General features: G+C 45.0%; 1 protein-coding gene across 3 annotated transcripts in view; it reads left to right on the top strand.

The window, feature by feature from the left end:
* Nucleotides 1-2,251: 2,251 nt before the first annotated feature.
* The window catches only part of LOC105898579 (glutamate receptor ionotropic, NMDA 2B), an 84,774-nt gene continuing 63,490 nt past the window's right edge, over nucleotides 2,252-23,535 (top strand). The window contains exons 1-3 of one of the 3 annotated variants that reach the window (XM_031572197.2): nucleotides 2,252-3,462; nucleotides 9,165-9,312; nucleotides 9,645-9,748. In XM_031572197.2, coding sequence (XP_031428057.1) covers nucleotides 9,722-9,748 — 27 coding nt within the window. In that variant the 5' untranslated portion in view covers nucleotides 2,252-3,462; nucleotides 9,165-9,312; nucleotides 9,645-9,721. Of the gene's footprint in view, nucleotides 3,938-3,991; nucleotides 5,743-9,164; nucleotides 9,313-9,644; nucleotides 9,749-23,535 lie in introns of those variants that run through there. The other 2 variants (XM_031572192.2, XM_012825611.3) reach the window with 2 other exon arrangements.

Here is a 23,535-nt window from a genome sequence, read left to right as displayed (position 1 = left end):
CCATATGGCAGACCCTGTCAGTTTTCCCCCCCAATATGTTATCCCACAAAATGATCCACTAGAGCCCAACTGATAAATCGGCATTCTGATACTATCGGCCGGTATAAGCTGATGTATTGGTATCGGCCTTTGAAATGGCCAATAAATTAAACAAATTAAGGAAAGCCGAATATTGATCCTTTAACTATATTACCAGTGTAGTTGTTGCGTTGTTTGTCCAGCAGAGGGCGTTATGTAACTGGCAACACTATGAATTTCAGCTGACTACTGCACAGTACAACAGAATCTGATCCGTGTTTTGGAAGGGTGATAATTTTCACCTGAAATGCATTACTTAAATAACGGTGTCTCCCATAATTTCTCCTTCAAGCCTAAATAAACCTTCATATGAGCCATGCCTCTTTTTCCTGCAGTAACGTTAGAGCTAGTACCATCAGTGACCTTATAGCTTTCATTCAACAGCAAAATAATGTTGGTGTTAGTGATGGAGGCTAACTTGATTTTTGATACATTTGTGAAACCGTAAGGCAGTTGTATTGAGTAACTGAACAGTGGCCCTATCATTTTCTTCCTTATCGTATCCCACACATGCTCAGGCGATATCGTTAACAGTTGCTAAGTTAGTTGTCCACAAAGCTAGCTAATGCCTAGGGAAGGGTAGGGTACTGAAGTTAACCAATAGTTCCTGGTTTGATGGGGAGATCAATATTTGTTGTTTTTCCTGGTCTATGGTTGGGATGGGAATTGCCACAGAGGCCGTGGTACAGTAGCCTACTATCATCACGATATTTGGGCCACGATATGATATTGTGATTGTTTACGATTTATGATAGAGCAAGTATTGCAAGTCGATTCTGTGATGCATTGCAATTTATTATTTTTACGATTCGTACACTGGGAAGCCATCTCCAAATTCCCCTGTGATGCAAGAGAAGAATGAGGTCTTGCACCATATTGTGGACTTCAGAAGCAATGTTGTTATTTCATACATGATACACACACCTGTATCGATATCTTGTGCCAAAGAATATTGCGGTACCACGCTGTGCCAGTTTTTTCTCCCACCTGTAGTATGGTAATCCAAAAGGTTACTGACCAATCCCTTCATTGCTCGTATCGCAGGCCTATACTGTGTATTCACACTCTGTTTGGTGAGCAAAACAGAACGGCAAAATGCTAGCCACCTAAAAAACACAGCATACTGGTAAATATGCAGAAAAATACCCAGACCTCGACATATGTTTTCTTGTGGCAGTAAGCAAAGGCAATGATTCATCAAATCATAATAATAGCCAGTTGCATTTCGCGAGTAGCGCGTGTTAAGAAACAACGTGCTGCAACCGTCTACCGACTACAACCCATAATTCCACTGTTGCATCACTTGCCGTTTGTGGTGGCCCCATCGGTGCACTGGAAATGATTAGCCAGCATATTGAAACAAGAGGCTACTGTACATAACCGCGGGAGCTGATTCAGACCCCCCCCCCGTGCCCTCTTCCTTCATTACAGGGTTGTGCATGTTTCAACAACGGTGTTTACACTAACTACTGCATAGTTTAAGATTACACATAGTTGTTGAAAAAGGTTTTCTTGTAGCTTTGACTAGAATAAAAATGGATAGATAAGTGAATACATTGAAAGTAGTCATTGTGACCGTATGTGTGATCAAAAACAAAAAAAACTAAACCTGTACATATTATATAATGTATTGTCTATAAGTGAGAGCCTTTGTTTACTAGATAATGTTTTTATATTCATTTACATTGTTTAAATAATTATCTGGTAATAGTCCTGGGTTGATTCATACTCTTCAATTATTATGCTAAATGTTGGATAACATTTTAATGTTATGTGTTTCTGTTAAAAATGGGCTGATCTATCATTATTGGATTTTTAAGATCCTGAAATACCGAAATCGGTATCGCTCCGAAAATTCCAATATCGGCCATTATACTCACTGGGAATTTCATTTTTCAATGCAGCTGTTGCAACTGCAACCTAATGCATCACTGAAGTGTAAGCTTCAACATTGACACCCAGGGGAGTAGCATCATGTTTAGTCAAATGTTTGTCAACTATTGAAATGCCTGCAAATGTTATTGATTCACTAGAGTCATAAAATATGTTTATGCAAATTTTCCCTAGCTCATTTTTGCAATGACAAGAAAACAAAAGAACCTGCTCAAACAGCATTCTTGTATTGCCTCGAACATGGCAAGAGCTCTAAACACATTTAGTCAGCAGTTTTTAATGGTGATGAAAATCAAGGAGCTCAAAGTGAATGCTGATGTCCTACAGTCTCTACACTCTACACAACTTCAGATTTTATCTGAAGAGAATACTTTAGGAGAAATTGTCCAATTTTGAATGAATTAAATAGGGACGACCAAATTTCATCTTTACCCCCATCCAAGTATGCTGACAGCGTGGTGCAAAGTACTGTCCTTAGAAGAAGGTCTAAACTTGATTTTTGTTTATATCAGCATAATCTTACCGGCCTGATTATACCACCTACTGTGACCTTGGCCACTTTTAAGGTTAAACAACATTTTCAGGTGCCAGTGTTTCCATGTTTCCATAACTACACCATGTGATACGAGCTCTGAGTTTGAGACGTGTCTTGTCTTTTTTTCATATCCTTAATCAGAAAACTAAAACCATAATACTCCCCAATACTCGCCCAATGACTTCTATTCTACTTGGAATGAGCACCTGACTATGAGCACTAATTACACATTAATCAGACATTTCAAGCATCCTTGTTCTTTGCTTTGCGGACTCTTCGCAGGGAGTGTTGCGGTTTAGTGGGCAAACATACTCCACGAGACACCTGGGTTATGAAACTCACAGCTGACTCACAGCGATCTAGTCATCTCCACGTGTCCATTTTTGTTTAGTCACCTGTAGAGGGAGCCATGCTCTATCAATTCACACTTTCATCAACGTTTGCTGGAAAGACACTTGCACACACTCTCTCTCCCCTGCCTCCTCCTCCTCCTTTTCCCCCCGCCACTCTCTCAGTGCATACTAATGTTGAGAGAAGACCCACCTCCCTTCTTTCTCTGGGATGGGAGGGAAAGGCGGTCTCAGTTCAGGATCCTCTCCTCAGCAGGCAGGGAGTCTGAGTGGCAGAGCCGTGTGTCTTTCAGAGAGAGCCGCACTGATGCTACCCGGCACTATGTCCTGCCCAGCTGTGGCATGTGAGAAACCATAGTTGAATCAGGAGAGGTGGGCTTTTTTTTCATTTTCTTTTTCCTTTCGCTCTTCCATGTGGATGGGAAGCCCTTTTTTTGGTGAAGCCAAGGAAGGAGGAAGACAGACAGAGACAGAGTGGGGGAACTACTGGCCACCGCCACCACTACCCCCCCAGCTCAGAGAGACAAGGAAAAACGGAGGCCGCTGGAGTATTCGTGTTTTTTTTTCGTTTTGTGTTCTTCTTCTTCCTCATCGTGGTGTTGGGAGGTGCTTTGTCTTTTCATTTGCTCGCTCTCTCCGTTCTCTGCCTTGTCATCTACTTCTCCATTTACCTCGTCTACAATTTCTTGTTTTTATGAGCAACAGACAGGAGGGAAAGAGAGGGGGATATTTCTTCTACGTTCTCTCCCCTTTTTATTTCCCTCATCCACCCCTTCCCCCTCCATCATCCCCGTCCCTCCTGGTTTCTCTTGTCCCCTCCTGTGCAACCTCTCTTCTCCATCACCAGCTCTCACTGCATCTGTCACCTCCTCCACCCACCAACTTTTACTGCTTTTAAATCCACCAGTGGGATAACAGCACTGAATCCTTTTTTTCCTATGAACAACAGAAACCACCAACTCAGTGATTGTTTTCTATTTTCTCACCTTTTTTCCCTCTTCTTTTCCCCTTTTTTTCTTCTTTTTCTCTCCCTCTCATCTTTTGCATCTCTAATTTGGGGGACTCTTTATTGTATTTATAGGTAGGTTATTCAGTGTTCTGTGTCTGTCTCTCGGACTGTGTGTGTCTGCCTGTCGGCGTGTGTGTGTGTGTGTGTGTGTGTGTGTGTGTGCGCGTGTGTGTATATCCCTACATGTGTGTGTGTATGTGTGTGTGTGTTTTCTGCATATATGACACATGATCACACATGCTCTGAACTACTGAACAGAAAAGGGAGGGCTCCATTTGAAACCTGTTCATTTGATGGTTCTCTCCTATCACCTCACCTTTTTTATATTCCACTTATCCTCCAACATCTATGTCTCGATTGAGCCATTGTAAACACCTCCTTTGCCTCTGTAGCACCATCAAAACAGCCACAAACCGTGTCCTCCCTGCACCTCCTTTTCATGTCAGAGAGGCATTTTAATGAGTGAGTCATTTTTTTGTCCCTCTGTCTGTGCTATCGTTGTTGTATCCAAAGTTTAGCTTTGCCTTGTCTGCCAGCTGCCTTTGTCATTTCAAGCATATATGCTATGATATCCTTTATGAGAATCCCGAAAAATAACACATTTGAAATGTCTGGGGAATAAATGAAGTAGCCAACTGATGAAAAACAATTCCAATCTGCAGCACTGAAAACGGAAGTGGTGTAGTCTGGCAATGCCTGTGAAACATAGCCAATAGCACAGTTTCAAATGCAAATTTCTTGCATAGCCCATCTTCATTCCACTGGTCGATCACCTGTCTGTGCATACATCTCTCTCTCTCTCCCTCTCTCTCTCTCTCTCTCTCTGTTCTCTCACCCTCAAACACACTCAAGCACCCAAATAGAACAAACTAAAACGCTTACCACAATTCTCTTACCTTTCAGAGGATTAAAAAAAGATTTCTCCCCACTCACTGTCCTCCTCTCATCTGCACCCTGCCTGTTTTTCGAACCTCCCTGTGAAATCTCATTCATCCATTGATTTATTTCACTTTCCTCCATCCACGTTTTCCACTTACCATTTGACAATTATTCATGCTTCTCGCTGATTTCTCCGAGTGGAACCCTGATCATTTCACAATTAATTGTAAGGTGAAATGAAAGCTGGAGCCGTTATCTGCAGGGCCATGTTTGCTTTCAAAGGTTCTGATCTTAATTATTCTTGTTAGAATTTCTTGCTTAATTTTAAGAGTGGCATGGCATGGTGCAGGTGAAATATCTTCTGTATAATGTTCAGCAATATGGAGATTAAACTGTGGTGAAGTGAGAATTGTTAGAGCAGGGCAGAAGGTAATTACATTTCACACAAACCAAAAAACTTGGACTTGAAATTTTTAGGCGTGTGTGGCCGTGTGTGTATGTATGCGTGTGTGTGTTTCATACATAGCAATAGTCCGATACAAAGCAACGTAGAGCAAGTCTCAAATTCATGCTTTCACCTCCATCTCTGTCCACATTGCCCTTTTATCTTGAAGGAGAATTTTATGCATCTCCACACTGTCTGAAGACTGGCAGAAGAGCTTTTTGAATGAATTGTGGTGTGGTGCGTGGAGGATAAAATTGGATTTAGTTTTTTTTCCCTTGAGGAATTACTCTTTGTATGGGGGATTGAACTGAAATGCTATAGCTTGTTAAAAAAATCAACAACATTGTAATTTGGGACTTTTTGGTCATTTCCTATCGGACTAAACCTGATTTTAATACTTTTTCTAATACTGAATTTTAATGGGATTTTACTACCAAGAATTAAGGACTCAACACCACTGTCCTTTGACTCTGTTTCATTTTTGATTATTGTAATACTTTTGTCCCATCATCCTGCAAACCTTTAAAACTGCTTTTACTCCATAATCAATTGGGTGAGTACATCAGTATTCCAACACTGACCTTCTCTCTGTCATCACCTTGTTTGTATGCACAGTGATCATTTACATACGGAAGTGTAGAAATATCAGTGCACCATTGTATGTCCCTGTGTGTTCATGGTCCTGTTTATGTATGTGTGTGTGTGTGTGTGTGTGTGTGTGTGTGTGTGTGTGTGTGTGTGTGCTTGAATGAGGTGAGTGGTGGACAATTAAAGACCAGACTATTATCTTTCCAAAAAAAAACAATTTCAGCTTTATTTCATTGCCTAGCCACAGAGAATTTGAGTGCGAGCCGAGTGAGTGAGATCTGCTAATCTGAGGATGCCATTTCGCCAATACTATTGCTTGAACAGACTTATATAACCCCCATCTCTCTATGTAGCGTGACCAACATGGGCATCTAACAATTCTCTCCTGGATGTATAATTTCTGTCCCCCTACTCTCCCCCACCCACTCTCCCACTCAATGCAGTTCTAGACACTTCTGCTAATGCACAGCGCTGTGTGCGCGAGGTGTCAGTGTGTGGTTGGCCTTTTCCGCCTACCTCTCCCTGCGGCTTATCCAGGGCGCATACACGTTGCTATTGCGCTGAAAATGCATCAACGTGCTGCAAAAGCTGTACTGCATCTCATTGGTGGCAGCCGGGGCTCAGAGATCCTGCCAGCAGCTGCTTTTGAAACAGATCTAGAACTGATCTGAGCAGGAGCCGCACCAGTTGCCTGTTTTCTGGGTGGATTTGTGTCTGTGTGTGTGTGTGTGACTGTATGTGTGTGTGTGTGTGTGTGTGTGTGTAACTGTGTGTGTGTGTGTGTGTGTGTGTGACTGTATGTGTGTGTGTTGTGTGCATGAAACTGCCTCTCTGGGTGAGATGACCCGGCTCACACACCTCTCCGTCTCCCCATCTATCAAAATACCAGCGTACATTTGACCCCTTTTTTCTGATTAATTCTTGTGTCATTTGCCTGACAAGCTCTGGATTTATAGGCCAAGTGGCACTATGGTCAAGGTTACTGCCTAAGGCAGAGGCTAGCACGATCCACCCGGGAATTTGGTCACGGCCCACCCTGGCCACCCCTGGCCACCACTAAGACTGCATATCTGCTCTGACCCTGAGTCAGACACTTTAGCATCCAGCGCCCGTGCGGTGAGGCTCCCACAGGTCTAAGAGCCTGTCAGGATGTGATGGTGCCGTGGAGCGTAGAGGAATGTTTGGCTCCCTCTGTGGCCTAAATGAGTGTCATCTACACACACTGTCAGCGCGTGATAAATGATTCAGCTCACTTTGTTCTCGGCTCATCTTATGAAAGTCGTGTCATCTGCACATGTGCATACGTGTTGTCTAGTATTTTGAAGCTTTATAGCAATGCAGGCATAATCAGCAAAAGTGATGATTTACGATTGTAACACATGTATTTCTGTTGTCCAATGTTGCTTTCTCATTAACTGCGTGTGAGGGGACAACATTTCCCTTAACTGTAATAAATGTACAGATAAAATATAGTTAAAACTGGCCGTAGTCAGACGTATGGTTTTAGCAAACCTAATAGAGATGTCACATTTTTCTGAGCTATTATACTCCTCACAGCCACTGTTTTGCCTAAAATCTGCACTGGTATGACTTTTGAGACCTAATCAGAAAGGAATGATTGTAAATCCACCTCGGAGATCAATGATAGCCATAAAGACTTTCAGCAACAAGACCTGTCTTTTAAATTTAATTTGTGTAATTACCACCATGCAATAAGCTTGTCCTCTTAATAATGTACTAATTTTAGGAAACCCAAAGGGATTATCTGGTCTGAGACGTCCCCATTGTCTGCTGCCTGACTCGTAGCAACAGCTCCACAACCTCTCCGCAGAGGCAGAGGTGGTGGCAACCAGAGCTACGTGTACCAGTTGTCACTCCCCCACCATCCCCCATCGATACTCCCCAACCCCCCCTTCCCCACGCCACCGTGAGCCCTTCTTGTTCTGCTCCATCACACTCACCCCAAGACCGTGGACCCCTAAAATTGAATAGAGTCAGTGTGTAAAAAGAAGAGAGTTCATCCTTCTCTCCTGTCCTCTGCTTGACATGCTGGAGAGCTCAGGGGGTCCGGCTCTGACATTTACAGATGCTCGTTTAGTAGACACTCTTGGCCCCCTCCCCTCGTGACTCATGCATTTGTGCGATGTACACTGTGATGGTCTAGGGGTTTGGGAGGTGTTGGAGAGGAACAATATTGAGCATAGCATTACAGGCAAAGAGGATTTCTAGTTGCCAGTGGGGAACGGCATTGTGACCCTCATCTGGTTACAAGTACAAATGATCCACAGCATGTTTTGGGCTATCTGACTCTCAAGTCCACGATCTTTGATTCCACAAACCCCATACAGACAAAATTCGGACTTCAGAGTATGGCCTATTTTGGGGGAAATAGCAGACTAGGTATATGTGTGTGAGAGAGTGAATGCAGTGATGGGTCAAGGTGCAAGACATGATTTATAGTGTTGATTTTCCAAGGGCCAACAATTCATTTGCCTCAAATATGATCCTATAGCATGCATTATTATATTGCCTGGGCACTGGGCACCCACTCCAAATAATTGCAACACAGGTTACAGCACACATTCTAATCTAAAGAAATTCCTTGTGTACTTGTGTAAGATGTTTTCTGAGAAACTGTTATGAGGTTATTGAACTATTAAATATGGAATTTGCTATCTGTTGATGACTGGAATCTGTTGCACCAAAGAAATAGTTAAATATTAATCCGAGTGTTTCATTTATCATTTATTTACCTAAAGGAAGGCCTTTAACAACCCTTTGCTGACTGGATACATTTGCATAATCTCAGTCTGCACATAAAAATGTACAGGTCTGAGATATGCGTGTGCATAATTAGTGTTGCTCAAATGTATTCATGAAACTCCCACTGAATGGGTTCTGTGAAGTCTGTGTTGGGGGGAGGGATTAGAGAGAGAAATGTGTAAATTCTAGTTTAGAAAACATTAGTAATCGGGCAGCCTGGAGAAATGTTTCCCATCACTGATTTCTCCTGCCATTCCTTTTATTGTAGCACAGGGCGTATGTAGGGGCAGGACGTTAATTAAGACGGAGATTAAATGCTCTAAACATGCAGACCTGTGCTTACATACCAACTAATGGTAGATGGCAAATGAAAACCAATTCTATATTATTTCTAGGAATCATATAGTAATGAAGGGGGGTTAACAGTCGCTGACAAATTGATTTCTGCTCCATATCAAATCTACAGCTGTTGTTAAGGCTACAGACTGGTAGGGTTCCTGTGCCAAGCCCAACAAACTGGCACGATGATATTTTTTCTCATCATAGCTTCAACTGAGGGGGGCCCTTGTCTTTCAGGCGGTTTGAAACCAACGCCATTAGTGTTACATTATTCCTCTTTTCCAGACTCACGTCTACGAAGCGATTGAATATATAAAGGGAGGCTGCAGATTATTCACGCTGCAAAAGAACATCTGAAACACCGAAACCGTCACGTGTATATCTCAATCACTGGAGACTCAACGGCTGAACTACTTGCTTTCCCTCAGCAACTGTAAGAGACAGCAAAGCGTTATTGAAAAATTTTACTAACTATTTGGCTAATCATTTAACTTCTTGTAATACATACAGGAAACATATTATCAATATGTATGAGTATGTAAAGTAATCAGAACATATTGTCTTTTTTCTAACCTCTTATTGAAATACTATTTTTAGTACTTCATTTTCAATAGAATTGAATCACTGCTTAACCTTCTCAGCCTATATCTCCTGAAATGCAGATAAATGTTTGAAGCCTGGCTTTTCTGTGAAGTACATGGTCTCCTTATCTTTGCTTTCTCTCCTTGTCATTTTCCGTTTTCTCTCCTTGTGCAATTTGGACAGTTCACCCTCTGTCAGAGGCTATGAGAGGAAGAGCGGCATCCCAGGCCACACCACCATGCTAGCTCTGAGAGGCAAGGATGAGATTTTGGCTGGCAATACACAAGGTAAGAGTGGAAACATTGGCCCTCTCTCGCTTCTGCCTCTACCACAGGATACTCGGAGCCAAATGTTGTCTTTCAATCTAATCAACCTTTCAAATCCCGTCACACTTACTGAGAGTATACTTTGTGAGTGTCTGTGTGTGTGTGTGTGTGTAAATGTAGATTTACTTACTTTATTTTAAAATAATTGAGCAAAAGAAGACTCTGGTGTTGGAAAGTGGCTGTAAAGTTCAACACTTGATGGAGTCAGAGGAGTGGAAGAGCAGGTGGGCCTTCTCCAGCGGATGCAGGGATTGGTGCTTTGGTGCTGTGGTGGGAGTACCCCGGTGTGTAGGCCATGAGATGTGGTTTGGTTTCAGAGGGGCTGACCTGCTGCGATCAATTGCATGTCAAGGGGTGTGAGCACATGGTGCTATCGACTATTGGCTTAATTTGCATGGCTTTAGGAATATTGATCAAGCCATTACAGGATTTGTTAGATAGGATTCTGTGGTCAAAGCATGTGTGCGGTTGCAAGTCGTGTGCACGTACGGTATAGGGCACGTGTGCATGTGTGTTCCTGACATGATGATTAGCATTAAGGATTGCTGTAGATGTCTTTCTCACCTGGCAGCACAGCTACTGGAGGATATGGAGGCCATGAAACATGGAGATGTCAGCTGCGCTCATAAAGGTCCATAGGCGTCCATGATCACAGCACACACGTCAACTTTATCATTGCAGCTCCTCATTCTCCGCAACCCCTTTCAATTCCAGCTCCTCACTGAGACGCTATCTGTCTTCTCCTCCCTCCTCCACCCTTTCTCCTTTTGACTTTGAGCATACGCTATCGCCACACTTTCCCTGTTCTTTTATCGCTCTTTTTATCCATCTCTTTCTTCTCTCCATGCACCGTTAATCAGGCAGCACCCTGCTTAAGGGACTGGAGTACGATGACAGGTTGTGCGTATGGGGGGGGACAGTTTGCCGAGGAGCTTGTGATTAGGGAGCCGTGGAGAGAGAGCTGGGGCTACACAGGCGCAGGTCTGCCAAACCACGGATGCTGCTGTCGCTATCTGGTGCAGCTGCCTCCGTCGCCACGGTGACCGGACCTACCATTGCCACACAAACCGGCACCACGGCTGCCATCTATATAACTACCGGCACTTGCTTAATAGCTACTCTGTGGCAGCCTTTACTGCTGCCACCGTCTCAGGCAATGCAGTTACTGCTGCCTCATCCTCCCGGCTCCTGCTACGTCGGCAGATTCTGTTGGTATTATGAAGACCACTATGACTATTACTCTTAAGCGTCCACAGTCGTATCCAGTGACTTTAATATTCCACCATCCCAGCTCCTCCACCCTCTTACCTCCCCATTCTCCTCTACTTTCCCGCTCTCTCTCTCTCTCTCTCTCTAAATGTTAATGTTTTTTCATATGAGCAGTCTTTTGAGTCCGGAATTCAATTATAGCCTCAGTGTTCTTTAATGGAGAAAGCTTAGGGCCAGAACAATGTAAAGGCCTATTAGAATAAGAGCTCATTGATCCTTTTAAGTCCTTATCAGCAGCTCATTTATTCAAATCACATATGGCAGTCCTCCTGCCTCTCCATAGTCCATCACATCACACGCGTATGTATCAAGCACTCAGCTGTGGGGCCTGTCTGTCTATTGTCTCTGATGCGTGGAGCGAGGGAAGGGGTCTGGGCATAAGGAGAGAAGGAAAGAGTTTGAAAATGCTTTATGGCTTTGGTGATTACAGCTGGGTGATGACTGTCATACACCAAACTTTTCTCGCTCTCACAGTGTAAAAATAACATTTTTGAGATAAGAGGGCCGCATATTGCTTATAATACAAACACATACACACACACACACACACACACACACACACACACACACACACACACACAAACAAACACAAATGGATTTCTTATCACGAAAATGTCCAGTAGTCGGCTGATTAAAAAAATGTAAATGCCATATAGAACAGTATACCTCATTATGATGACTCTCTCACTCAAGTTTCCTCCATCTGATAAGCTGCGCGGCTGGCCCCTGAAATTAGCTGTAGTCTGCATGGTCTCTATCTTTGGTGAACTGTTTTTTCTTCTCCTTGTAGGATATTCAATAATTGACACTGTTCTTTTATGTCTTTGTTTAAGTGTGGTGGAATAAGAAGGAAAGCGAGAAACAGCCCGAGAACGAGAGCGAGTCGGAGAGAGGCAGGGGAGATATTTCCTTTGAATGTGTAATTATAAAAGGCAGACAAATGGATAGATGGAGCAAGAGAGAGGGAGAGAGAGAGAGGAACAGAGAGAGGCAGTGCAAAATTATTCTGCAAGTGCCCTGTAGATGTATGTAGATAGGACTAGCAAGAGTGCAATTATGCATGTCTCTGAGGTTGGAGGAAGGGGGGGGGGGTCAATAGATAGGAAGGGAGTGGAGACAAGGATAGCTGTTACTGAGGTCATGTATAATAGTATGCATACGGGCATGTTTGCTGTTGGTTTTATGATGCTCGTTTTCGGGGTGAAAGCAAAACAAATATAACCCATCACACACCTCACTGGTGAAAAGACAGCCCATGGAAACAGGAGGCACTTGACAGAATGCCTCATTATTGAGTTTCAAAATAAAAATGCATGCTGTACAGATATTTCAGGGGTACTTATTTAACCCATGGGTTATTTTTAAATGAATAGCCCCAAGGTCAAAAAATGAGAGAAAGCACAGTGTATTTGTTGGATGGTGCTAATTGGACGACACTAGAATTTGTCAGACCTGAATTGCATTTGTTTCCCATTTGCTTGATATATTTTCTGCACAGGCGATTGACTGGTTTGCAAACTGAAATCAATGTGCCATCATCACCCTGTGCTTGCATTCTGTTCCCTTCCATGAGGTGTGATTGGAGCACTCCTCACCTGGAGTCCCAGTCGTTAACAGCATGTTGCATTCTCATCATTTACGGTGGTGGCATCTGGTACCTGCAGGCTCGTCTGCATGTGCTGCTGTGCAGAGGCGACGATGACATTGAGTTCCAAGGGAAGAGTGGCTGAACAGTTATAGAGTAGCAAATCTCTTGCTTTTTATCTCTCGCTCTCTCTCTCTCTCTGTCTCTCTCTCTCTCTCTCTCTCTCTCTCTCGTTCTTTCTCTGTCTCCATCTCTGTATCTCTCTCACGTACCCTCTTTCACTCTCTCTCTCTCTGTCTATCTCTGTCTATTTTCCTTCTCTGACTTAGTCAGCACCTTGTGCAGACAGAGGTGAAAGGTCGTTCATTTATCTCTTGTTAGTCTAATTGTCTGTCTTAGCTAGGCCCCTTAACATCTCTGGTAATTAGTAACCTTGCACTGGTGCTTAATTGGTCAGCTCTGAAGGAGGAAAGAAAGCTGAGGGTTATGGTCAAGCAGACAGGAGATGGTCTTTGGGGCTGTATGTTTGTGTTTGTGGGAGCTGTGCCGAGCTGTGCCACACATTCGAGAGAGAGGGCAAAGAGCACTAGCAGTGTGAGATTCTGACTGGAAGTGAAAGCAGCAACTGAGCGCTGTGTTGTTGTGTTGGAGCCGCTCGAGTTGTGAAGCCCATTTATAATTGAGGAGCGCCGAAAACCCCACATGTGCCGCGGCTGAGGTGGCACTCCCACAGATTAATTCACGCAGATTTACTCAAACCGGCGCTTTATGAGGAAACACTCTGTCTCCGCTGTCGTTTCCCATTAAGACACAACCCCTACTTAACTGCTACGCAAACCGAGTTTCAAACCCCAGGTTGAACATGTGTAATGTTCTCAGTATTAGATTTTTTTTTTTTTTCATTATTAAACTCCGAAATGCTTAGCTCTGCTGGGGGACCTGTGCTGTAAATGGGCTTCGTGTTGTGTAATCTCTCTTATCCGCGCTTAGCCACCGAGACAAAGTTTGCTGTGTGATAACACCGCGTAGGTAAAAGTGGTCAGACCATACGCGACTCGCGGTATGTGTGCTTTTCTGTCGCATAAGGCTGAATTTCATTACTGCTGTACTCGAACCTCAAAAGGCCTATGCGAAGAGAAATTAGAGAGGGTTCTGACGTATCAAAACATAAAAAAAGAAAAAGCTGAACAGGACCAGTCAGGAGTTGACATCTACTAGATAAGTGACTTTTCCGTCTGGCTTTCTGAGCACTCGGCCTTCCCACTGGCACTAAAATGTCATCGCTAACGTTTGGCTGCTCCCTGTGTCGCCACCACCTCCCCACCACCACCCCACCTCTTTCCCGCCCCAGAGCAGTGAGGTGACTTGACTGCACAGAATTTTCTCTGTTCGATTCATATTTTTCTGGAAGGAGGGGATTGATTGGTGGAGGAACAGTGGCCCTCCAGGCAGGCCGGGTCCGCGCTACCGTGGGGAGTCCGGTGTCCTGCCCCATGGGAGAGCCACGCACGGCCTGTCACAAGCTCTGATCTGTGGCAGCTGGGCCACTCGGGCAGCCGTGGGTGTGGGCCGCCAGCGTTGCTGCTGCTGACACAGACATATATTTATTTACCTCTGAGGAATAGCACTGGGGCAGAGGCCTGGAAAACACAGGGAGAAGGAGGGAAGGAGGGATGGAGGGAGGGAGGGAGAGTAGTCTGTAACTAGTCTGCTGGGTATTCACACCACCAAGCTATTGCGACTCTTAAAGACTAAGAATACAGAAATGGAAACACATTCAATCCAGGCCAAGCTGTTTCTTGTGCATTTACATTACAGGAAATATGTCCGATTTTATAGTGGCGTTTTCCCACGGCGGTGGGATCTGCAGACTCCTGTGTAATTGTAGGTTAATGAAACAGTGGGGTATTTTGACGGTTGGCAGCAGTTCCTTAATGAATTGCATGTTGACAGTCAGATTTACATGCTGACCCTTGGTCTGTCTCTCCATTCGTTTTCTAATTGATTTCCTGAAGACAAACAGGTCTAGTTAATTCAAACAGTAATGAGTCTGCTTTAAGGAGCGCTGGGGACGGAGGTGGAGAGCTCACTAGGCCATCTGTTATTTATGGAGCAGAGCGGCAGAGACCTATGTGTGCACTGTGGATGTCACCCCCCTCAGATTAATGGACACAGATTTATTCCTGCCACAGCGTTATAGGGGAACACAACTGTCCCTGCTGTCGTTTCGTATTTAGACAACAATCACTGCTGAACTGCAAGGCGACTTTCTCCAGCCTAAGTCGGTGACTTGTAGTATTCTAGTGTTTCATTTAGGCTCTGCCTCACGTCTCAGAACTGATCTGCTTTAGTGTGGAGTGAGTCAAAAAGTTGTTTTTCAGAGCTGGTTTTATTTTTTTTCAAAACATGCTCCAAAAAGCCGAACCTGGCTGTGTGTGTGTGTGTGTTTGTCTCAAGTGCAGTATTTGAGCTGCATTTCCAGCACAATGGGCCCTCGTGTGGAAGAGATGTCCCACATTCAGCCAAAAAAACAGAGCCCCACATAACGGCACAGGAAACACACTCGCGTCCATCGCCGTATTTCGGCATGTAGGACGGGGGCCTTGAAATAGAAATGGGAGTCAGCCAGTGAATGGATCCGCCTGCCTGCCTGCCTGCCTGCCTGCTTTCCCTTTTTGTACGACAAGAGTCACCCTTTGGAGGCCACAAGTGCTCTCTGAAGATGGCCGGTGTTAAGAGCGCTGGGTTGCGCGCGGCTATCGGGCTTCGTCCATGTTCAAGTTGGCGGTGCCTGTGAACAGCTTGCTAATTAATTAACTATGACTAGGTGATGGGGGGTAAGGGGGGCAAAGAGGGGAGCAAAGTGTGATGGAGGGGGGATAGCGAAAGGGATGGGAGAGGGATAGAAGGAGTGTTGGAGGTACTGTGTGTGTGTTATGGGAGGGGGGGCGCGGCACACAGGCCATAAATAAGGCCCTCAGAGGATTACCAGTGGTGAATCAAGCTCCACCTCTTGAGGAGACAAGACAATTAGGACAGACTCAGAGTGAGGCCGGCCCTAACGATGTGCTTGTTACAAGTGCTGCGTTTGCGCACGCGCGCGCGCGCGCGCGTGTGTGTGTCTTGCTCCGCGCACACACACATGCAGCCAGGGGAGAAAAATCAAAGGTAGCCTTATGTAGGCCTTCAGGAAGTCTCGTAGATGGCAAGTAGTAAGGGAATGCGCCCCAGAGGGAGAGGGAGAGGGGGAGGGGGAGGGGGAGGGAGAGGGAGAGGGAGAGGGAGAGGGAGAGGGAGAGGGAGAGGGAGAGGGAGAGGGAGAGCGAGACATATATAGAGAGGGACAGAGCGCCCTGAGAGCTTTGCTGAGTCTCCTGGTGACAACCACTCGCGCACAAAAACACACTTCCTTCTGGAACGGTGCTGAGAAACCTGTGTCACTGCCGCTGTCACCAGACGTTCTGCTCCGAACGGAAGATGGCCCTCTTTGGCATTCAGCCGCGGTGCGCTCAGCTGCTTGCCAGGCACCCCGGCGGCTGAGTGCCTCCTGTCCTGCCCTCCCCCTCGTCAGACGGGCGTCTCCAGCAGCCAGCTGGAGGTGTGTGCAGGCTACAGTGCAGCTGTTGCCCACCACACTCAAGCCAGGGGCTGGATTCGGACCAGGACCAGGGTCAGCGCCAGCACAGGGCCCGTCTCCACGGGGCCGCGGGGAAACTGTCCAGCACCTTTCATGTTGTTTGCCCATTTGGCAGCTGCTATGAGGTTGAAAAGTGGTCATCTTGATGCCCCAAGGCTAGCATGAAGTACTGACTGCTTTGTGGCATGACTGGCAAATTGTGTGTGTGTGTGTGTGTGTGTGTGTGTGTGTGTGTGTGTGTGTGTGTGTGTGTGCGCGTGTGTGTGCGTGTTTGTTTGTTTGTGTGCTTCTCTGAGTTTGTGAATTGTATGTGTGTGCGTCGTAGAGGTTTGAATATGTGTCTGTGTTGGTGTGTAACTATGTGTGTTGGCGCACAGTTTTCTTTCCACCTGCTGTTTAGATGTGTGTGTATTGGTGCGTATGCTTGTGACACCATGCATTCTACCCTCCTTGGCTGGCTGTTTATCCAGGATGTGAAAAAGTGCAGTCGGGTTGTCTCAGTGTGTGTGCTTGTTTCTCAGAGTGTGTAAGGATGTGTAATAGCACAGTACTTGGCTCTTGCTCTGCATCATGAACCTGTGCCAAAGCCTAAAGAATCAATCAGAGAGAGTGACAGAGTGGAGAAGAAACTGGGAGAAAGAAACAAACACACAGACACAGACATGCACACACACACAAACACACAGACACAGACACACAGACACACAGACACACACACACACAAGCACACAGACACGCACACACAGACACAAACACACAGACACACACATACACAAACACAAATACAAACACTCATATCCACACACACACACACACACACACAAACACAAAACAATAGCATTGTTCTGCCAGACTAGATAATTAAAAAAAGAAGAACATCTAATGAAGAGCCTTGGGACAAACACACGTTTACTCCTTCATTTACCTCTTGGTTCCTATGAGTCAGATTTTTATTTGTGTTAATGATGATCTCAGTTTCCTGCTACTGCCGGAGCAGCCTCTATCTCTGCTTCTGCCTCTGCCTCTGCCTCTGCCTCTGCCTCTGCCTCTGCCTCTGTCTCTGTCTCTGTCTCTGTCTCTGTCTCTCTCCGTCTCTGTCTCTGCCTCTGTCTCTGTCTCTGTCTCTGTCTCTCTGTCTCTGTCTCTCTGTCTCTCTGTCTCTGTCTCTGTCTGTCTCTGTCTCTGCCTCTGTCTGTCTCTGTCTCTCTCTGTCTCTCTGTCTCTCTGTCTCTGTCTGTCTCTGTCTCTGTCTCTGTCTCTGTCTCTGTCTCTGTCTCCGTCTCCGTCTCTGCCTCCGTCTCCGTCTCCGTCTCCGTCTCTGCCTCCGTCTCCGTCTCTGTCTCTGTCTCTGTCTCTGTTTCCGTCTCTGCCTGCCTCTCTCTCTGTCTCTGTCTCTGTCTCTGTCTCTGTCTCTGTCTCTGTCTCTGCCTGCCTCTGTCTCTGTCTCTGTCTCTGTCTCTGCCTCTGCCTCTGTTTCTGTCTCTGCCTTTGCCTCTGTCCCTGCCTGTGTGTTTTGTGTGTTTCCTGCTCTTCTGGCCCATTTGTGCATCATGCTTTTTAATCAAACTGATGCCCAGTTTCTTTTCTTTCTCTCCATCTACACCTCTCTTCCACCTCTCCTTTCTTTCATATATGTTCCTTTCTCTCTTCCCCCTTTCCTTCTGCATTCCTCCATCCTCTACCCTCCTGTCGACATCTCTCCCCCTTTCTCTCTCGCACACACAGGCACACTCGCTCTCTTTGGCATTTTTTAATTAAAATCTGTGCGTATCGGGGGATTTCAGTGGGGCTGTGATTTAAATGGGAGAGTGACACAACTTCAACATTACTGTCAGGCCAAAGCAAATTCCATCAGGTCTGGCGAAATTTGCTGCGCAGGCCATTTCCTGCAAACTCCTGCGTTTATATTCTTACATGCGCTCTCACTTGCATTGATATTAGGAGTCTGTATGGAAATGAATTTCCCCTCCTATATATTGAAACAAAACTGCAGAAGCTGTCAAGACAGTAGGTGTTACCTGGCCTCTAGAAACAAACCCTTCTCCATCTGTAGTGTTATGATGAGGGGGAGAAGAATGCACCCCCGGCACCCCCATGCTCTATCCCACCTCCCCGGACTCATTACTTAGTGCTGGATGGGGGTCTAGTCCTCATCAATCAGGACGTTACCACCGGCACTGACGCTGGTTTTTAATTAAAACTGTGAATCAGTCTGGCCCATGTTATGAATCGAACTCCGCTTTGACTGAATAAAACATCATGGCCGTCCTGCAAAATTGGTCTCTCCCGTCAGCGGCCCGGGTCTGATGATGTTGTAAAAGAGCATAAAAGTGTGCGCAAGGGGGTGGAGGCAGGGAAGGCAGAACGACTGAGGGCAGGTTCAAGACAGCTCGGCATGACTGGATCTGGGCCACAGTCAGACCACCCTCTAAATCTAAATCAGGCAGGGTACTGTAAATGTCTGAAAACAGTAGTAAAACATTTGATTCGCTCAGCAGCGACACTCTAGAATACTCACAATAATTTACTCATTTGAATTAATAATTCATTTAGTTTGATTGAGTGCGCTCTGTTAGTCTGTTTCACATGAATGAAAGTTGAGCAGTCATGTCGGTACAGCCGTGCTCCACCTTTGTGAGTGCTGTGTTCGTGGGAGTGTCATTGATGTGTACACATGTACAAGCTGTCCAATCATATTAGAACTACTGTCTGCATTTCAACTTCCTGCTCTAGGATCAGAATTCTTCATAAAAGCCCTGTGAAGCACACAATGGCATTGCATTACAGCCCCAGTGAAAAATGAATTCTTAAGAATCTGCAGACTTTTGCCTCAGTGATCTCAGCCCATTCGGTTAAACACTATCTCACATAGGCACATGAAACAAATAGGAGATTTAGCTAATTTCCCAGACAACCTTTCCCCTTATTTCACAGTTTTCCGGGCTGTAGTAGATAAAGAAATGAAAAAAAAAAAATGCCACGGAAGAAAAAGTGGAATCCATGAATATATTTATACGTTCAACGGTGTTTCTTAAAGGCTGTTTTTAAAACTACTAGCAGGCTGAAACCTGACGACATGTCTTCATGGGCCCAGCTTTATTCCTAATTCATGGCCTTTTTGTGTCCATGTCTGGGTCTGACACAGACCTGGGGAGAGTAGGGGTGAGTGTACCAGAGGAGACGAGGCCCTGAGAGGCACATACTGCTCTGATCTCTCTCTCTTTCTCCTGCTCTCTCTTTCTCTTTCTCCTGCTCTCTCTCTCTTTCTCCTGCTCTCTCTCTATTTCTCCTGCTCTCTCACTATTTCTCCTGCTCTCTCTCTCTATTTCTCCTCCTCTATCTCTCTTTCTCCTGCTCTCTATCTATTTCTCCTCCTCTCTCTCTATTTCTCCTCCTCTCTCTCTCTTTCTCCTGCTCTCTCTCTTTATTTCTCCTGCTCTCTCTCTATTTCTCCTCCTCTCACTCTATTTCTCCTGCTCTCTCTTTCTATTTCTCCTCCTCTCTCTCTCTATTTCTCCTGCTCTCTCTCTAGTTCTCTTCTCTCTCTATTTCTCCTCTTCTCTCTCTATTTCTCCTGCTCTCTCTCTCTATTTCTCCTCCTCTCTCTCTATTTCTCCTGCTCTCTCTCTATTTCTCCTGCTTTCTCCTCCCCTCCTCTCTCTATATCGCTGTGTTTGACTCACAGGCCCGAAACCGTAGCTGAATCACGATGCGCCCAGCACACGCAGGCTGGCGAATGATAAGGGCCTCTTAATTGGAGTTGTTGCTGCGACTCACTCCATTGATCGCAATGCAAATTAAGTCCCCCCCCCTGTGACTCCCAAGGAGAAATGAACTTCGGCAGCAGAGTTGCTTGCACTGCATGGAGAGAAAATACAGAAAAGAGCAAAAGGGAGGAAAGCTTTTGTGTGAGGAAGTATTTCAGGAGGGCTCTGTTTTCAGCCAGGGAGGCGCGTGTGCTTGGAACAGCAAAAAATAGGTTAATCAGTTTGTCAATCATAAAAAGGATGACCTTGAAATTTCTCCAGTGTTTTCTTCATAGCCGTCAACGTGGTTTGATTGTAATGAAATTGAGGTTACGTTTGATGCAGCCGAATGAAAGGCAAAGCGCTCTGCTGATTTGGTCTGACAGAATGCACAGGAAGTAACTGTCAGAGTTTGGGGTGCAGAAGAGGAAGTGTGTTTATTGCCAGGCACTTGGCAACTGCAAACTCAATTCAATTCAATTCAATTCAATTCAGTTGTTGTCATTTACACAATATGCAGGCACACTGTGGTGCAGCTGGCAACTGAGCAACTTCACTCCTGATGCGCTACCATTCATGGTGATATCACTAACTACTCTATTTAAAGAATCCAGTAACGGATACAGGACAAATAAATAAAACACATTACAGATTTGCATTCTGCTATTATTTACCTAACCAAAGATTTTAGCAGCTATTTAGCATTTTATATTTTACACGTACATTTGAAATTTGACAAAACCCATAATGGCATAGATAGACAATTGTAACAAAAATAAGTGACCAGTTACTGTGCAGGTGGTGAAAACATTATGCTGAGGAGGTTAATGAGGAGTCTGTCTAGTTCAATTGTTAATTCTATACATTCAAATGTTATTTTTGTCTCTCATCAAAGTTTGAGCGTCGGGTTATATGGCTGCATCATTTAACCTCATCTAACACCAGAGTGCTGTTTTGTCACCTGATCAATATTGTGGGGCTGTCACATATTATACTGTAGATGGCAGAATTATGGAGGAGCTTGCCGTACTGGAGGAGGAGGAGGAGAAGGAGGAGGAAGAGGAGGACTATAGGCGCACGTCTAGATTTGTCATGGCTGTCGATGCGAGGCGCTGAGCTCTAGCGCGCTGTCGCTGCAGAGTCTGGCGAGCTGAGAGGAGGGTGGGATTAAACACAGAGCATCCACTGGGACGAGCTCCCAGGTGTCGCTAGCGCTGCGGGAAGCCCCGTCATTGGCTGAGCTGGAGAGGGGTTGAGGAAGACAGACGTGCCAGTCCCACGCCTGCTGTAAAATAGTGTTGACCTTGCAGAAAAAAAGGGTGAAAAAATAAATACGGTACTTAAAGAGATCACAAGATTTCAGACAAGTGCAGCACAAAAGCCCTAAGTGCTTTCTCTACTGTTATCTATTCTGTTATAAATGGAACATGCAGCCTTTTGTTTTAGTGTTGCCGTCGGCGTTGTGTTACGATCGTAACTAAAAGGTTGTTAAATTTCATGTGAAAACACTTGCTCTGTCCTAAAAACAGACATATTTAGGATACTATGCAGTAGCCATGCATTTATGTATTCTAATCTCAGCTTTGTGTGTTCATTTCTGCTTGGCTGTTAGGTGAGTAGAGGGTGGCTTAGAGTTGTGAAAATCAGTAGAAAATGTAATTAAAACATTGATCTATTTGTATTTTTTCACCTCATTGGAATCTTTTTTGTCAAAATGTCAAATCTTACCAATCTTTAAAGTTTACACTAACATTCCTGTGGATCCCTTTGATCATGCTGTGTTAAATAACCTGTGGCACAGAACTGGCTATATAGAAGTATGCACCTACTGTTTACACCCGACTGCTGATGAAAATGAAAGTGTGTACTAACTGGGAGTGTTACGTATGGTCTGTACGGAAAGCTGTCCCTATCAGGGTGCGTTGAGGAGACGGTGCACTTGTATGTGTAGGACAGAGGTGTCATTGTATGTGTAGGACAGAGGTGTACCTGTATGTGTAGGACAGAGGTGTACCTGTATGTGTAGGACAGAGGTGTACCTGTATGTGTAAGACAGAGGCGCTGTGCTCCTGGATTCATCAGCATGATAGGAGCACCAGCGTGGCATCTTATTTATGGGGCAGAGATTGATGAGTGAACATTGAACTGGTACTGAGGTAACAAGGTCAGATTAATGGCATTTCTCGGCTGCTGTTGTGCAAGTGGATTCCCAGCGCTTGGATGCTGATAGGAATTGTATTTTGTAAACATATGGTATACGTTACTTTGATCTTTTCAACAAAAGATGTTTGGCAGTGTTACTGATCTTGTTTTTTTTTAGCGTGAGGAGCAGTGTCTATGTTTGAGCCTTGATGCAGGCAGGTGGGAGTGAGGTCTGAATGTGTTAGGTGGGCTGTGGTGTTGGCTGAATGTGTTTAGCTGTTGTCTGTTGTTGTGTGACTGACATGTTTCACTGGTCTGAGCAGATATCAAGCGACTCTCCGCACTTTATGCTGACTCGGTACCGCCTGACCAAGCTGTCCCATGTGTCTTATTGTTTTCCAAAGTATATTTGATGGATTCATCTTTTTCCCTAGTCGTGCACAACAGGGCCACACACAAACATACACACAAACATAAACAACCATAATAACCCCCATAATCTTTATATTCTCTCTCTCTCTCTCTCTCTCTCTCTCTCTCTCTCTCTCTCTCTCTCTCTCTCAAACACACATACGCACACACACATACATACACATTATACAAAGACCACTACCTCACACCTACCTAATCCAAAAGACAGGACACAGGGTCCAAAAATAACAGCTTGAAATGAGATGGACAGAGGAGGACAGATTACGGCGGCCCTAATCTGTGAAAAGCTGTCAATAAAACACATTTAAAGTGATTACAGGGCAGCTATTGGCACGAGGGAGGGAGGGAGGGGTCACCCCGGTTTGCTTTTCTATGTTGTACTGAGCAGAGTCAGCAACGCATGTCCACACAAGCACACTCAATGATATGGACATGGACATACGCACACACACACACACACACACACACACACACACACACACACACACACACACACACACACACACACACACACACACACACACACACACACACACACAAGCACACTCAGTGATATGGACATGGACATACACACACACACACACACACACACAAGCACACTCAGTGATATGGACATGGACATACACACACACACACACACACACACACACACACACACACACACACACACACACACACACACACACACACTCTCTCACACAGGGGGGTTTGTACACAGAAGAGCTGGGTGAGGCTGGCATCACAGAGACAGATCTAAAATCCCAAGTCCCTCCTGGGTTGTGCTCTCCAGGAGGAAGTAGGTATAAAAAAATTAACAGGATTTATTTGTGTTATTGTATCTAAACACCTACATTATATTAAAGCATTTGTGAGACTAAGGCTATTTGTCAAATTTCAATCTGTGGGTACCCAAGCTGGTTTTGAGCTGTTCTGAAAT

The sequence above is a fragment of the Clupea harengus genome, chromosome 1 (genome assembly GCF_900700415.2).
Source record: "Clupea harengus chromosome 1, Ch_v2.0.2, whole genome shotgun sequence".
Taxonomy (NCBI): domain Eukaryota; kingdom Metazoa; phylum Chordata; class Actinopteri; order Clupeiformes; family Clupeidae; genus Clupea; species Clupea harengus.
This window is presented reverse-complemented; position numbering and strand designations above follow the sequence as displayed.